The sequence below is a fragment of the Piliocolobus tephrosceles genome, chromosome 4, assembly GCF_002776525.5.
Source record: "Piliocolobus tephrosceles isolate RC106 chromosome 4, ASM277652v3, whole genome shotgun sequence".
Taxonomy (NCBI): Eukaryota; Metazoa; Chordata; class Mammalia; order Primates; family Cercopithecidae; genus Piliocolobus; species Piliocolobus tephrosceles.
This window is the reverse complement of record NC_045437.1, coordinates 118349061-118366207: the sequence shown is the minus strand read 5'-3', so window position 1 is coordinate 118366207 and position 17147 is coordinate 118349061. Positions and strand designations below refer to the sequence as shown.

Sequence of the window (17147 nt, the reverse complement as noted above, 5' to 3'; positions counted from 1 at the left end):
AGAATAGAATAGAATAGAATAGAATAGAATAGAATAGAATAGAATAGAATAGAATAGAATAGGCTAGGCTGGGTCCAGAGTGAAAGTCTATAAATATTCACTCATTATAATCGCTCTGGCCAAAAACATATTCTTCCATACTTTACAAAATAGGTATTAAACTGTATACACTGGTCATTCTTACTTTCCCTTAACAGTATGGCATGGCTGGGCACAGTGGCTCACACCTGTAATCCCCCTGTAATCCCAGCACTTTGGGAGGCCGAGGCAGGTGGATCACCTGAGGTTAGGAATTTGAAACAGGCTGACCAACATGGTGAAACCCCGTCTCTACTAAAAATATAAAATTAGCCAAGCATGGTGGCATGCACCTATAGTCCCAGCTACTCAGGAGGCTGAGGCAAGAGAATCGCTTGAACCTGGGCAGTGGAGGTTGCAGTGAGCTGAGATGGCACCATTGCACTCCAGCCCAGGCAACAAGAGCAAAACTCCATCTCAAAAAAAAAAGCAAACAGTATCGCATGAACAGCCCTTCACAGCACAAAACACTGTTCCCCAACGTCATCTCCAAGGGTGGCAGAATGTTCCACTGAGTGACGGGACCCTCCTCTATTTGAGCAGCTCCCTATCATGTAGCCATGCCACACCGGTCGCATGGTGCCACCTCCAAAAGCCTCAGTCTTGATTTACATGTTGTCAAATGCTCTCCAAATGGCCCACCAACACTAGATTGAATTCAGATGTGATGCTGGGCTTGGGTCAGTTCTGCCACATCTGGCTGTGTGTCCTTGGCACTGGGCTCATGATGGTGCAGGTGTAAAGATGCCTATGTCCCACTGTGAGAGGCACTACCGTCCCTATTTTGCAGAAAAGAAAACCAAGGTTCAGAGGGGTGACATCACTTGGCCAGGGCTACACAGCAAGGCCAACAGCTGAGCTGTGACTTATAAGATGAACGGCATCCCCAGGTCAAAAGCCTCTGAGGCGGCCGGGCACAGTGGCTCATGCCCAGGCCCCTGTGCCGTCTCCACACCCCTGTGCTGCCTCCAGGCTGGGATGCAGGCTTCTTTTATCTCCATAACAGAGAAAGAGCAACAAACTTCAGGCTGATCCCAGAACTCTTCACACGCCTCCACCCAGAAGCACCCTCCAGTGTAACACGCAGGGAGGGGTTCAGGGCCTCAAGGGAATCTGCCTCTGTCAAGCCCCAGGAAGGGGACGATCAGCTTAAGTCACCCCACAGAAATGGTAACAATCACAGTAACAACAGCCACATTTACATCTTCTGTGCGAGGCAGGACAGTAAGGGCTGGCCACAAGCATCAATCTTCACAAAATAGGGCAAAGTGCTGTTTTGGTTTAAATGTCACAGCTCAAGATGCTGAGGATCAGAGGGGCAAGGTGACTTGCCTAAAGTCACACAGCAAACAGGCAGGGAAGCTAGGAGGAAGCTCAGAATTGATTCCAGCGCTACATCATAACCACAGTGCGGCCTCCTGAGTGTAGCCACGTTGTAACCACAACGCCGGGCCTGCCCAGGGAGAGGGACTAAGCGGGGCCTGCCCAGGGAGAGGGACTAAGAGGGGCCTGGCCAGGGAAAGGGACTAAGCGGGGCCCAGCATTCACTCACTCATCCTTTCATTTGCTCAGCAGGTATTTTTTGTTATTGTTGTTTAATTTTTTTTGAGACGGAGTTTCGCCCTTGTTGACCAGGCCATTGTGTACAATGGCACAATCTCAGCTCACTGCAACTTCCGCCTTTCGGGTTCAAGTGATCCTCCTGCCTCAGCCTCCTGAGTAGCTGGGATTACAGGCACCCACCACCATGCCCAGCTAATTTTTGTATTTTTAATAGAGATGAGGGTTCCCCATGTTGGCCAGGCTGGTCTCAAACTCCTGACCTCAGGTGACCCACCCGCCTCGGCCTCCCCAAGTGCTGGGATTACAGGCATCAGCCACCGCACGCCTGCAGCTCAGCAGGTATGAACTGAACATCTATCCTCCGCAGGTCCTGTTCCAAATGCTGGGGACACAAAGATCATTCCTTACCCTCAGGGACTTCGCATCTGTTGGAGGGGACAGAAAATAAACAAGGAGACACACAAGAGAATCCCAGTTTGTTACAACAGCCCTGAAGGAAATCTACAGGGAGCTGCCACCATGGTCAGGGAGGGGTGGTCGGGACAGGCCTTTCTGAGGAAGGAATCTGAGTTGAGACCCGGAGAATGAGGAGGAGCAGCTGTGCAGAGTCACAGGCAGAGTGGCAGGCAGGGGAACCGCCAGTGCAACGGTCCGGAAGCAGAAAGGAGCTGCACTTCCCTCAGCTCCTCCCAGAGGCACCACCGGCCTCCACCACCCTCCACCACCTGACCCTGGCTGGCTGGAGTTAACTCTTCAGTCATCCGTGTACTGGTCAAGTCCCTCCTCTTCCCCATCCTTCTCCCCAAGTCTTAGGTGTCTAATTCTGGCTCTGGTATAGCCTGTTTTTTCTTGTTATTGTTGCTTTCAGACAACCAGTTTTTCAGTCTGGTCTTGCTCTGTCACCCAGACTGGAGTACACTGGTGTGATCACAGCTTGCTGCAGTCTTGAACTCCTGGCCTCAAGTGATCCTCCCGCCTCAGCCTCCAGAGTAGCAGCCTCCAGACTACAGTTGGTGCCACCACACCTGGCTAATGTTTAAAATTTTTTTGGAAGAGATGGAGTCTTCCTACGTTTCCCAGGCTGGTCGTGAACTCCTAGCCACTCAAAGTATTAGGATTACAGACGTGACCCACCGTGCCAGCCCTGGTGTAGTCTGTCAGTATGAAAAAATCGGTAAGCTATGTGGGAAGAAGGGAAAGACTGCATCACAGGGGAAGCAGAGAGAAAGGGGAAGAGAAAGAGTGAAGTGGAAGGTGAGTGTGGTGGAGAGAGGGAGAAGGGAGAAGGAAGCCTTTCAGCACCCGCCCTCCCTGCTCTGCTGACAGGCCCCAGAGACGCCCTGCACTGCAGCCTGCTGCGGTCCCAGCAGCCCCACCCACCAGGGCACCAGGAGGGGCCCCAGGAGCACTTGGCTTCCCCGCCCTGACACCCGCCCCTTTCCCCTGCCACTTCCTGTGCTAGTCCTGGCTGCACCCCTCACCACTTCCTCTGCATGAGAGGCCACCATCCATCGCCATCCAGCTGAGGCAGGCTTGCAAAGAAGAGTTATGTTCCTGGGCACAGAAACCACAAGGCCAAGAGCAGACACCGCATTGAAGTGACCATGGACTGCCCAATAAACCTGTTTGTCCTTCTCTCTGTGCCGCAAGAGAAAAGAGACAGACTCCTGGCCAGAAAGATCTGGGTGCAAGTCCCAGTCCTGCCATAAAAAAGCTGTGTGACCCTGAGTAAGTCACTGTACCGCTCTGGGCCTCTGCTTCATCAGGTGTAGAGTGAGGATATTCCCCTGCCTTTTGTGGGGATAAGAGAAGAATAAATGATGGACAGGTAGCAATTGAGCAAAAGTCAACTCCCTACTCATCTATCTTTTTCACTTTGGAACCCACAGGGCCTCACACAAGTAGGTGCTCAATAAACAATATAAAGCTAACACTTATGTGACATCTTCCAGTGTCCTAGACTAAGTGGTTTCCATGGATTATCTCATTTCATCTTCCAACAGCCCTATGCGATTGTACCATTGCCATCACCATTTCACAGCTTAAGAAACTGAGGCAGAGATAAGTAAATTCCTCAGCATCACACAGACTGCAAGAGGTAGAGCCAGGCTTGAACTGCAGGAATTCCTCCAGGTTCCCGGACCACCTCTGATCCCCAGCAGACACGAGCTTGCCTTCCTGTCTCATCTTCTCTGCTCTCTTTCCACCTCCTGACTAAGATGCCCTAGACTCTTCCATGCCTCCCGTCTCACAAACATCCCCTTCTCGGGCTGGTCACCTACACTCCCTCAGCTCCGATTTGGGTTCCAACTACAGCTCTGGCCTTCCCTCCCACACCTGCCTGGTTCAGTCAGCAGGGTTGGCCACTCTGGCTCAGCATCCATTCAGCATGGACCTCCTCAGTCTTCAGCAGCCAGGGATCCTGGCTCTGGCACCCTGCAATTGTGTCACCTCTTTGGTCAAGGCCTCCTCCCCCATCGAAAGAGAGTCCCTCTCTAATGTTACATGGGCTGACCTGGTCAGGCTCTGGGGGACTTAAGGCAGGCAGGACATTTTTTGAGGTCAAAACTGCCAAGTCTAAATTCATCGGTTTGGCCTTCAAAGCCCTCTTGACCTGGTCCCTGCTATGGTCCGAGTTTCTGCGTCCCTGCAAAATTCTTATGTTGAAATCCCAACCTCCAAGGTGATAGCATTAGAAGGAGGGGCCTTTTTGGGAAATGATTAGGTCTTAATGAGATTAGTGTTCTTGTAAAAAAAAAAAAAAAAAAGACCTCAGAGGCTGGTGTGGTGGCTGACGCCTGCAATCCCAGCACTTTGGGAGGCCGAGGTGGGTGGATATCTTGAAGCTAGGAGCTTGAAACCAGACTGGCCAACATGGTAAAACGCCATCTCTACTAAAAATACAAAAATTAGCCAGATGTGGTGGTGCATGCCTGTGATCCCAGCTACTCTGGAGGCTGAGGCACAAGAATCACTTGAACCCAGGAGGTGGAGGTTGCAGTGAGCTGAGGTCATGCCACTGCACTCCAGCCTGAATGAAGGAGTGAGACTCTGTCTCAAAAAAAAAAAAAAAAAAGAAAGACCCTAGAAGGCTAGCTGTCCTGCTGTCCCTCCTACTATGTGAGGTCACCGCGAGAAGGCACCATCTGTGAAGCAGAGAAGGCCCTCATCAGACACCAACTCTGTGGGAGCCTTGATCTTGGACTTCCCAGCCTCCAAACTATGAGAAATAGAATGTTTATTGTTTGCAAGCCACTCAGCCTACGGTACTTTGTTACAGCAGCCCGAATGAGCCACGCCCCCAAATGCTATTGCCGACCTGGCCCAGCCCTGGCCCATGCCCACTTCCCAAATCCAATGACCGCTGGGATTGAGGAGGCAACAGTAGAGGTCAGATCTGTCATGCCCAACACAGTAGTCACTAGTCACATGTCACTACCGAGCACCTGGCATGTGGCTGGTGCAGATGGAGATGTGCCATAAGCACAACACCCACCGATTTCAAAGACTGCATGAAAAAGAATATAACACATTGCTTTAATTCTCCTTTACTACATGCTGAAGTGATAAATATACCATTAAAATTCATTTGCCTATTTTTCCTCTGGTTTGAATGAGGTGACTAGGAAACCTGCCATTGCCTGTATAGCCTGCGTAACGCTCCCTTGGACAGCATCATTTGCCCAGACGCAGAAGGGACCAACTTATCTGTTTTTGTTTTGTTTTGTTTTGTTTTTTTGAGACAGAGTCTTTTTCTGTTGCCAGAGTGCAACAGAGCTGGAGTGCCATGACGCTTTCTCAGCTCACTGCAACCTCTGCCTCCCAGGATTCAGGCGATTCTCGTGCCTCAGCCTCCCAAGTAGCTGAGACTACAGGCATGAGCCACCACGCCCGGCTAATTTTTTATAATTTTAGTAGAGACGAGGTTTCACCATGTTGGCCGGGCTGGTCTCGAACTCCTGACCTCAGGTGATCCACCTGCCTCGGCCTCCCAAAGTGCTGGGATTACAGGTGTGCGCCCAGCCCAGGATCAAATTATCAGATACTCACAGAGAAGACAGAAATCTGGGATTTTCTGTGAAATCTCTTCATTTAAAAATACTGGCAATCAAGTCAAATTTGGTTCAAACCCCGTGGTGGCCACACCGTGTGGCCCCATTCTCAGGCCACATCAGGCCCCCACATCAGGCCCAACGGCCAGCAGTCAGCAACCTCAGGCCTCATGGTCCAGCCTCTCTCCTGGCCTGGACTTCCTTCTCTCCACCTTATCACCATCCCGCCTGCAGTACCAGGTGGAACCTTCCCCGCTCTCGGCTGGCTGCCTATTTGCCCCTGTACAACTCTCATTGCAGGCAGCACGTTCCTGTCTCCTCCCCCACAACACAAGGGAAGCAGCAGGGGAGGCCGCCTTCTTATCCTGAGCACCTACTGTGGCCAACTGGATACCCGCTGTGTCAGCTACTCAGGCAGGTCTCACAACAGCTCCCGCGGGTGGACACAGCCCCACTGTACTCATGGGGAAGCTGAGGAAGGCTGAGACAAGCCACTTGCCTGAAAGGACACAGCGGCTAAATGGCACAGCCAGGATGCAAACCCTGGCTTCTCTGACTGCAAGGCCCAACACCAACTCTTTCATTGCACACCCAGAGACCTGACAGAGGAGATCAACAAATATTGTCTGCCGGGCTGAATAAAGGAACGCTCATCTGTACAAGGCAGTGGTTCTCAGCTGGAGCCATTATGCCTCCACCTTCACGGAGCATGTGGCAACATCTGGGGACACTTCTGGTTGCCACACTGCAAGGAGGCATTCTGGCAACCAGTGGGTTGAAGCCAGGGATCCTGTGAACACCCTAGAATGCACAGGACAGCTCCATAACAAAGAACGACCCCGCCCAAAATGCCAGCAGTGCCAGGTGAGGAAGCGTTGGTATGAGGGCTATGCTATAAACACTGAAGTATCCCTGCCTTGTCCCTGAAGTTGTAGTGGCGGGTCAGGAGCTTCTCCATCTGACACCAAGAGCATCAATCATAACACCTCATCGTCATTTCCTGAGGCCTTCCTGGGTGAGAATCAGACGCTAAACACATCACCTCCTCAACTCCCCTCAGCCCTGTGGCCAACTCCATTTTGCAGACACAAGACTCAGGTTCAGAGGAGGAGGTGGTCGCCTATTTGGGGTTCAAACAGGACCAGGACCAGGACCAAGATCCTACTGAACCCCAAATCTCTTCCCTTCACCACCACCCTGTTCCACTACCTTCAGCAGCAGGGGGCATGGGAGCAACCACCCAAGGCTGTTCTGGGGAGCTATGGGCTGACAGCCTCTGGAGAACTCCCCTAGTCTAGGTAACATCGGGAGGCCAGGCCATGGGAGAGTCCTGGATGGAGGGCGGGTCCATCTGTTTGTTTCGATCCCTTCCCCCATGGTTGCTTTCGCATCAGCCAAAACAAATTGCCCGAACGGCCACTGCGAAATCAGACCCACAGGGCTGTGGGCACGGCCCCACGCAGAATCCGGCCCCCTTGAAAGGCATCATCCACAGGAAGTTCAGACCCCCTTGGATTGGGGGCTGAGTCACGAGTCAGAAACCCACTCACAATAGCATGGACTTGGGTTTAAAAATACTTGGCTGAGCGGAAACAAGGTTACTGCCTGGGGCCAGATCTCTTTCCGGAGGAGGAGGGGAGCACTGAGACCTTCCCCATCCCCAGAGGAAGTGGAAACCCAGGCTTTCAATCTAGTAGGCAGGAGAGGAGGTGAAAGGAGAAGGCTGTGGCTCAGGGACGGGCAAGAAGGCCTGGGAAGGTTCCTACCTCACTTAACCTGGGCTTCCTCTCAGTCAGGCAGGGACAGCAGAATGTCACATCATTCCTAAAGCCAGCACACGGCAGAGGCACCCAAGTTCGGAGCAGCAGCTGCCAAGGCCCCCTGCACGCTTGAGGTGTTAAGAGGACTTGGGGATTGGCCCTCAGCAATAGCAAGAGACAAAGGGGACCTGTATTAATTTATCTCATTTTATTTTTAAAATCACCCTCAAATAGGCATATGCTTTGACCTAGTAATTCCCTTTGAAAGTCCAGCCTAGGCTGGGCGTGGTGGCTCACGCCTGTAATCCCAACACTTTGGGAGGCCAAGGTGGGCAGATCACCAGAAGTCAGGAGTTCAAGACCAGCCTGGCCAACATGGCAAAATCCCGTCTCTACTAAAAAATACAAAAATTAGCCGGGCATGGTGGCAGGCGCCTATAATCCCAGCTACTTGGGAGGCCAGTGCAGAAGAACTGCTTGAACGGGGGAAGTGGAGGTTGCAGTGAGCCAAGATCGTGCCACTGCACTCCAGCCTGGGCGACAGAGCAAGACTTCGTCTCAAAAAAAAAAAAAAAACAAGAAAGTCTAGCCTAAAAAGTAAATTAAAATACAGCAACAGCCGGGTGCAGTGGCTCATGCCTGTAATCCCAGCACTTTGGGAGGCCAAGGCAAGCGGATCACTTGAGGTCAGGAGTTCAAGACCAGGCTGGCCGATATGGTGAAACCCCATCTCTACTAAAAACACACAAAAAAATTAGCCGGGCATGGTGGCACACACCTGTAATCCCAGCTACTCAGAAGGCTGAGGCAGGAGAATCACTTGAACCCAGGAAGCAGAGGTTTCAGTGAGCTGAGATTGCATCACTGCAGTCAGCCTGGGCGACACAGTAAGACTCTGTCTAAAATAAAATACAGCAAGAACTCTACAAAACTGTTCATCAAGATACAGTCAGCTCTGTGAGAACCCTTATTTAGAACCTGCCAACTTTGCTCCAATCACCATCGACATACCAGGGAGTGACTCTGCTATAATGCTAAGGTCATGTTTGGTTACATATAGAAACAGCAAGTGAACGCCATAGATGAATGCAGAAAACTGCACTCAGCTGACTTGGGTGTTGAAGGAATGCACAAAACACACAGGCACACACCTCTGACATCCATCAACCACCTCTAAGCCACACCTATGTGCATCTGCCATCAGATTGCACGCACACCTCCTTCCACAGCACCCTACACTGCTGCCTTCCCAGCACCCACGTCCACCCACGTGGTGCATCTTTTTTCAGGTAAAATGCCTATGTACCGCAGCATGTGTATATTTCTTCTCTGTGTAACTTGTGTAAAACTGCACTATTGGTTTTGAGATTCTGAACTTTTTTTAAAAAGATGCCACTGATGAAGTTTTTGAGTGCTGTGCCCTCAACCCCATTTTTCCCATAAGGCCTCTAGGTTTTACTGCATGATATTATACAGCTCTGTGATTTTTACAAAGACATATTGTCTTCTATTACATATTAAGTAAAGCACCTAGCACAGTGCCTGGCATACAATTATTTAATCTATTTTACATTTTTTTTTTTTGAGACAGAGTCTCGCTCTGTCACTGAGGCTGGAGAACAGTGACACAATCTTGGCTCACTGCAACCTCCACCTCCCAGGTACAAGAGATTCTCCTGCCTCACCCTCCCTGAGTAGCTGAGATTACAGGCACCCACCACCATGCCAGGCTAATTTTTGTATTTTTAGTAGAGAGGGGGTTTCGCCATGTTGGCCAGGCTGGTCTCAAACTCCTGACCTCAGGTGATCCTCCCACCTCAGGAGGTGGAGGTTGCAGTAAGCCAAGATCATGCCATTGTACTCCAGCCTGGGTAACAGAGCAAGACTCTGTCTAAAAGAAAAAAAAAGAAATAAAATGCTACAGATACATACGATTAGAATCAGGCAGGAAAAAAAATTCATCACAACATCAAAAGTCTAGAAGGAAATACATCAAAATGTCAACAGACATTGATGGAACCTAGGGTAATTTTTTTCTGTTTAACTGTTGCTATTTGTTTGGCAAACTCCCAATTTTGCAAAATAATACATCCTTTAAAAGTTTAAAAAGGCTGGACTCGGTGGCTCACGCCTGCAATCCCAGCACTTTGGGAGGCTGAGGCGGGCGGATCACAAGGTCAGGAGTTCAACACCAGCCTGGCCAGCATAGTAAAATCCCATCTCTACTAAAAATACAAAAATTAGCCGGGTGTGGTAGTGCGCACCTATAATCCTAGCTACTTGGGAGGCTGAGGCAGGAGAATTGCTTGAACCCAGAAAGCGGAGGTTGCAGTGAGCTGAGATTGCGCCACTGTACTCCAGCCTGGGTGACAGAGCAAGACTCTGTCTCACAAAAAAAAAAATAAAAGCTTAAAAACAAACAAAAAAATCAAAACCAGAGCAATTTTCTATTTTTGTTTTGTTTTGTTTTGAGACAGGTCTCAGGGTCTCATTCTGTTGCCCAGGCTGGAGTGCACAGGCGTGAGTGCAGTGGCTCACTGCAACTTCTGCCTCCCAGGCTTAAGTAGTCCTCCCACCTCAGCCTCCTGTGTAGCTGGGACCACAGGCGCCTGCCACCACGCCTGGCTCATTTTTTTTTGAGACGGAGTTTCGCTCTTTCACCCAGGCTGGTTTGCAGTGGCACGATCTCGGCTCACTGCAACCTCCGCCTTCCAATTTCAAGCGATTCTCTTGCCTCGGCCTCCGGCGTAGCTGGGATTACAGGCGCCCGCCACCACGCCTGGCTCATTTTTGTATTTTCAGTAGAGACGGGGGTTTCACCATGTTGTCCAGGCTGGTCTTGAACTCCTGACCTCAGGTGATCTGCCTGCCTCGGCCTCCCAAAGTGCTGAGATTACAGGTGTGAGCCACCGTCCCCGGCCAATTTTTTGTATTTTTCATGGAGATGGGGTTTCGTCACGTTCCTCAGGCTGGAAAGTAGTATTTTTTTTTTCTGAGATGGAGCCTTGCTCTGTTGCCCAGGCTGGAGTGCAGTGGCGCAATCTCGGCTCACTGCAAGCTCTGCCTCCTGGGTTCATGCCATTCTCCTGCCTCAGCCTCCTGAGTAGCTGGGACTACAGGTGCCCGCCACCACGCCTGGCTAATTTTTTCTATTTTAGTAGAGACGGGGTTTCACCGTGTTAGCCAAGATGGTCTCAATCTGCTGACCTTGTGATCCACCCACCTCAGCCTCCCAAAGTGCTGGGATTATAGGCGTGAGCCACTACGCCCGGCCAACAAAGCAATTTTTAAGAAGGATACCAGGCTCAGTGGCTCATACCTATAATCCCAGCACTTTGGATGGCTGAGACAGGAGGATCACTTGAGCCTAGGAGTTCAAGACCAACCTGGACAATAGAGCGAGACCCCATCTCTACAAAAAATTTAAAAATTAGCCAGGTGTGGTGGCGTGTGCCTGTAGTCCCAACTACTCTAGCGGCTAAGACAGGAGGATCCCTTGAGCCCAGGAGTTCGAGGCGGAAGTGAGGAATGATGGTGCCACTGCACTCCAATCCTTGCAACAGACTAAGACACTATCTCCAAAAAGAAACAAAAAGAAGCAGAAAAATCGTCTCAGCCTGCTAACCCAACTCCTTTCATTTCTCCATGTTCCCTGTCCACAACGGGTGCATGAGTACCTGTGCTGCCTACTGCTATGACAGCAAGCACACCCCGCTAAAGTCAGCTCTTCCCACTCAACCTATCACCTTTTCCCCTTTCCACCTCCTCTTCAAAATGAAGATTTTCAGTGATAAGAATTTTGAAACCATACAGCTTGTTAACTTTACTTTGGTTTTTGTTTTGTTTTGTTTTGTTTTGTTTTTTGAGACAGAGTCTCACTCTGTTGTCCAGGCTGGAGTGCCAGTGCCACAATCTCTGCTCTCTGCAACCTCTGCCTCCCAGATTCAAGTAATTCTCCTGCCTCAGCCTCCCAAGTAGCTGGGATTACAGGCTTACAGGCGTGTGCCACCAGGCCCAGCTAATTTTTTGTATTTTTAGTAGAGATGGGGTTTTACCATGTTGTCTAGGTTGGTCTTGAACTCCTGACGTCAAGTGATCCACCAGCCTTGGCCTCCCAGAAGTGCTGGGATTACAGCCTGCTTTGTATTCTAGTAATTAACTAGGAATGGTTTTCTTTTGAAACCAATTTATAGGAATAGTTTTCTTTTGAAACCATTTGCATTCACACAGGCACTCGGTGAGAATGAGCTTGACTTTGCACAAAATCAATCCTATCCTCCTCTTTTTCTCCTGAGGCAGACAGATTAAGGTTTATCAGGGAGAGGAGGAAAAAGAGGTTTGATATCTCGGAGACCGCTAACTTGAAGACTCATCAGGGAAATCTGGAATCAGAGAGTCCTCTCCTGACACTGTTGACAAATTCAGACTTCCAAGGCCCAGAAAGACCTCAGGAAGCCTTCAACACTTAGGCTGTCAGAAGAAAAACAGCGCTGCTGGCAGTCCCTCCTCAGCGCCCTACCAATTGCTTTCTCAGGTGCCGTGTCAAAATGGAATCTCTGGTTCCAGCCATAAAACCAATATGGAATTTTTGGTTTGGGTTACTTCAGTGACCAGGCCGGGGAACAACCAAGTAGGTAGGAGTCATGGTCCTTGATTACAAGGGTCTTTAGGAAAAGCGATACCTGCTTCGACTTCAAGCAGGAGGGGTGAGTAAACAGCACCTCTTGAGTAGGCAGCCTGGGTGACAGGGATCTCTGATCCAGGATGGGTCTTCCTTAGCTGGTGACTAAGGAAAAAAGGTTCAACTGAAGCCCAGAACCCTGGGTTCTAGCCCCTTTTCTTCTCTGGGCACCAGGGCATACAGGGTTGGCTTAGGTAGGAGCATGCTAAGGCCAAGTAGGTAACAGAATAGATTGTTAGGGTCTATCAGCCATCACACCACTCTCTTGGTCTGGCTCTCCCTTAATTAAGAGAAATCGTGGATTCAGAGGTAGGTGGAGAGGGCTGTGGTGGAGCCAGCTCACAACTTCGAGAATTAAAGTCACTTTTTGTTGTCGTTTTTGAGACGGAGTCTCCCTCTGTCCCCCAGGTTTGAGTGCAGTGGCGCAATCTCAGCTCACTGCAACCTCTGCCTCAAGGGTTGAAGCAATTCTCCTGCCTCAGCCTCCCGAGTAGCTGGGATTATAGGCATGCACCACCACACCCGGCTAATTTTTTATTTTTGTATTTTTAACAGAGATGGGGTTTCGCCATGTTGCCCCAGCTGGTCTCAAACTCCTAACCTCAAGTGATCCACCCACCTCGGCCTCCTGAAGTGCTAGGATTACAGGAGTGAGCCACAGCGCCTGGTCCTGGAGTCACTTTTTTAAAAAACTGACTTTCCACATGCTTTGGAGAACCAAGAGGAGACAGTACAGATTGTGAATCGGATGAGCTCCCTTGTATGAAACTTTCAGAGTAGCAGGGGAGTTATTAGGGACTAAAGCAGGAGGAAACACAACTGAAAATGACAAGGGGAAATCTTACCAGCATAAAAGCAAAGTTCTGCATTTCAGTTTAAAGGAAGACGAACCCTGTGAAGCCAGGATACATTGCAGGGAACGAGACAAGAATGCAATTGAAAGCCCCTGACGGAGGAAAAAAAAAAAACCCATACGTCTGTTTTGTTTTTTTTTTTTTGTTTTTGAGATATAGTCTCACTCTGTTGCCAGGCTGGAGTGCAGTGGTGGTATCTCGGCTCACTGCAACCTCCACCTCCCGGGTTCAAGCGATTCTCTTGCCTCAGCCTCCTGACTAGCTGGAATTACAGGCACGCATCACCATTCCCAGCTAATTTTTGTATTTTTAGTAGAGACAGAGTTTCACCATGTTGGCCAGGATGGTCTCAATCTCCTGACTCGTGATCCGCCCGCCTCGGCCTCCCAACGTGCTAGGATTACAGGGGTGAGCCACCACACCCAGCCAAAAAACCCGTGTTTAAAAGCATACACTAAAAACACCAACTGAGCCTTCTGGAGAAAGTGGGTCCCGTGGTGAGCTGACCAAGGGTCCAGCTGCCCTCACAGTAGTCAGAACACAGCTGCAGGAGCAGGCTGTAAGACAGTCAAGGACACTAGCAGTGTCCAGGGAGAGTCTGCAAGGCTGAGGACCATTCTCTGGTGCCACTAGGAGGAAGATGCAGCTCTGAGGAGAATAAAGAAAAGATGTGCTGAGGAGAGGGTGAGCTACCTGCCCTCAAATATGGGCAAGGCCCTCAGGCAAAGGAGGTCAGCAAATCGGGCAGTCCAAAAGCACTGCCTCTCGGGTCACAAGACCTCTCCCCACCCCGAACAGGAAGTGTGGGCTCAGAGAGGAGGTGGTAAGGTAACAAAAGAGGCACCAGGCCAGGCTCAGTGGCTCATGCCTGTAATCCCAGCACTTTGGGAGGTCAACACGGGTGGATCACTTGAGGTCAGGAGTTCGAGACCAGCTTAGACAACACGGTGAAATAAAAATAAAAAAATTAGCCAGGCGTGGTGGCATGTGCCTGTAATCCCAGCTATTCGGGAGGCTGAGGTAGGAGAATCACTTGAACCCGGGAAGTGAAGGTTGCAGTGAGGGCCAAGATCGAACCACTGCAGTCCAGCTTGGGCAACAGAGTGAGACACCATCTCAAAGAAAAAAAAAAAAGAGGCACCAGTTGGGCCTGGTTGGTCTCAAAATTGCCACCGCTCCAGGTCAGGCAGGGTGACTCACGCCTGTAATCCCAACACTTTGGGAGGCTGAAACGAGCTGACTTCATGAGCTCAGGAGTTCAGGACAAGCCTGGGCAATATGGCGAAAACCCAGCTCTACAAAAAATAGAAAAATTAGCCGGGTTGTGGTGTGCACCTGTAGACCTAGTTACTCAGGAGGCTGAGGCAGGAGAATCGCTTGAGGCCAGGAGGCAGACGTTGCAGTGAACCAAGATCGTGCCACTGCACTCCAGACTGGGCAACAGAGGGAAACCCTGTCTCAAAAAAAAGAAGAAAAAGGAAAAAACTGCCACCACTCCAGGCCTCTAGGGCAGTACTTCTCAAACCTATTTGCTTAGGAATCACCTGGGATCTTATTAAAATGCAGACTCTAATTCAGCAGGTCTGGGTTGGGCCTGAGATTGTTCACTTCTAACAAGTTCCCAAATGATGCTATTGTAACACTGGTCATCTAGGAATTACCCTGGTAACTAGGCCATAGACTACTTTCAAGTCAGAGGAGAAGGCTGGAGAAGCCTTCTCTGTGGTCCAGCCTCAGAGAAGGGCAATCCGAGGGTCAGAGTGGCCTACAAGCTACAGGAGCCCCAAGGAGGAGGATAGTGGCTTAGGAGATACGCCAATTTAACAAGAGGGAGTCTCCAGCAAAAATTTTCTTAGGGGAAAGGGGGGAGTCAAGCTGTAGGTGTTCGCTCCCTTAAACAACTCAGCACCTCAAAATTAGCTCTCAGGAGCAGAAACTAACGTCCTGCTGCCACACTTCTCTAGACAAAATCAGCTCTGCCCCACCCACTCCACAAAAGCTCTCTGCCGCGTCTTCCTGTAGGGGAGAGGTGACTGCAGGCTGGGAGACTCCCCAGCTGTGACTCAGACCGACGGAATCAAATCTGTTCCCCGAGGCTCGGCATTCACCAGATCCTGACCTCCCCGTCTGCCCGGCCCCAGACCACCTTTCCAAGCCCCACCTCTCACTCCAGGGGCCACCCCTCGCCCACCCCACTTCCCGGTCTCTGGCTCATCTTCAGATGTGTCCCCAGCTCCCACCCCTTCCAAGCGCAGCGGAGTTTCTCGGTCCACATCGCCTCGATATTCCCACAGCGTCTGTGTGGTCTCTCTTAAAAAAAAAAAAAAAAAAAAAGTGTGTGCCCCTATAGCCGTTTTACGGAAGGTCCCTGGAAGGTTCCTCGAGTGGCCCTCTCGGATGATGAGGTCCTGTCAGCGCCCCTTTGTCTCCCCGTGCGGCGCCGAGCCCAGTGCAGGACACACAGGAAGTGCTCCGAAACAGGGCTAAGGTGGGGGCGGCAGCCGTGCCCGGAGGGGGCGCCCAGAGCGCAGGACTCGGCTGGGCCGAGTGATGTTCCCCCAAAAAACAAGAGTCACCGGCATGAGGGCCAGGGTCCCCGAGTTCAGAGCCAGGCAGCCCTCGGAGCCGGAGCCAGGCTGGCCGGGTCTGCGGCGGGCATCCCTTCCTTCCGGAGCCCCTCGACGCGCGTCCGGCCACCCACCTCAGCGCCCTCACCTTGTAAACCTTGCCGAAGGCGCCGTCGCCCAGCTCGCCCACGATCTCCCACACCTCGTTGGGGTCCAGGTCGCGGCGGACGTGCTCATATTCGCGGGACTTTCTCTTCTCGAAGGTAGACAGGCGCAGGATGCGGCGGAAATTGGCAAAAGCCATGGCCGGGGGCGCGGTGGCGCCGGCTCGGGCTCGGGCTCGGGCTCGGGCTGTGGCTTCGGCGGCCGCGAGGAGAAGGAGGAGGAGGAGCTGGCGGACGCCGCGGCTCTCGGGGTTCTCCCCAGACCCGCCCTTCCCTGCAGCCCGGCCCCGGTCAAGTGTGCCCTGGGCAGCGCCGCGCCGGGAACACCCGGAACCGCGCAGACGGCGGCGTCCCCGCCCCCGCCCTGTCCGGTCCCCGGGGCCGCCTCCCTTGTGCCGACCCCGCAGCCCCCGCCCGGAGCAGCCCTGCCTGCGAGAGCCTCGGACCCGTTCCGGGGGACCGTCCCCGCGCCCGCCCAGCGGCCGGGCTCCACCTGCCGTTCCCCGGCAGAGCCCCGAGATCCCCTAATTGGCTGCGGGCGCTCCCCGGCTCCGCCCGTCGCCGCAGGGCACTCTGGAAACTGTAGTCCCCGCACACCACGCGCCGCGAGCCGCGGGCTGGGCTTTGGAGAAGCTTCGGGGACTGCTCGGTGGGACCGCTCATGGACTCAGCAGCCCTCCCGCCGCGCCGCGTGGCTCCCAGAACTTTTGTGGGAGCGAAGGGGACGGCGACTTGGCATTTCGCGAGAGCCCACGGATCGTTGTCAGCGCCCAGAAGGTGAACCTGCACTTGCTCATTTAATCCTCCCGCAGCTATCCCGCGAGGCTGCCCTCGCCCCCACTTTTCCTATGGGGACGCCAGCAGGCGAGGGCAGTCGCCCGGGGCACACACGCTGGCTGCTCGTCTGCTGCGGGTTCCTCGGCGCGGTGCTGCCTCCTAGTGTGCGACGGGCAGCGCCTGTGGAGCCGCGGCCAGTCCCTGCAGGCCCCGGCTTCCTGGCGCGGTCCTGCTTTCCAGAGGCTCCCTGTCCGCGATCCACAAACCTGCCATGATTAAAGGGCTGGAAGAAAGAGCTCCTTTGACACTGATTTATCTTATGCTTCATGATGGGTTTGCAGATGTATTTGCATATTAAATAAAAACTTTATTCCAATTTTTAATTTCCTGGTTTCAAAAAAGATGAGCGCACTACTTACAAATCAAACTGAAGTCTTCTTTGAGCACCTTTCTCGATCCTGGCCACCTGAGTCACTTCACTGCTACTGTTGCCTATTTGTCCTATAAACGGTTATAACATGCTTTTACCTGAATCTAAGGAGAGCGCTGGGGGGCGGGCAGTCTGCAAGGCTTATTATTTTTTGGACCCTGTGTCATAACAGGATATGAAATGGGAATTAACTGTACATGAACAATAAACAGTCTAATTGG

General features: G+C 51.8%; 1 protein-coding gene across 1 annotated transcript in view; it reads right to left on the bottom strand.

Annotated features, from left to right (window-relative positions):
• Positions 1-16216, bottom strand: part of STK10 (serine/threonine kinase 10) — a 149947-nt gene extending 133731 nt beyond the window's left edge. The window contains exon 1 of the mRNA XM_023218939.3: positions 15704-16216. Coding sequence (XP_023074707.1) covers positions 15704-15859 — 156 coding nt within the window. The 5' untranslated portion in view covers positions 15860-16216. The remainder of the gene's footprint in view (positions 1-15703) is intronic.
• Between the last annotated feature and the right edge of the window lie 931 nt (positions 16217-17147).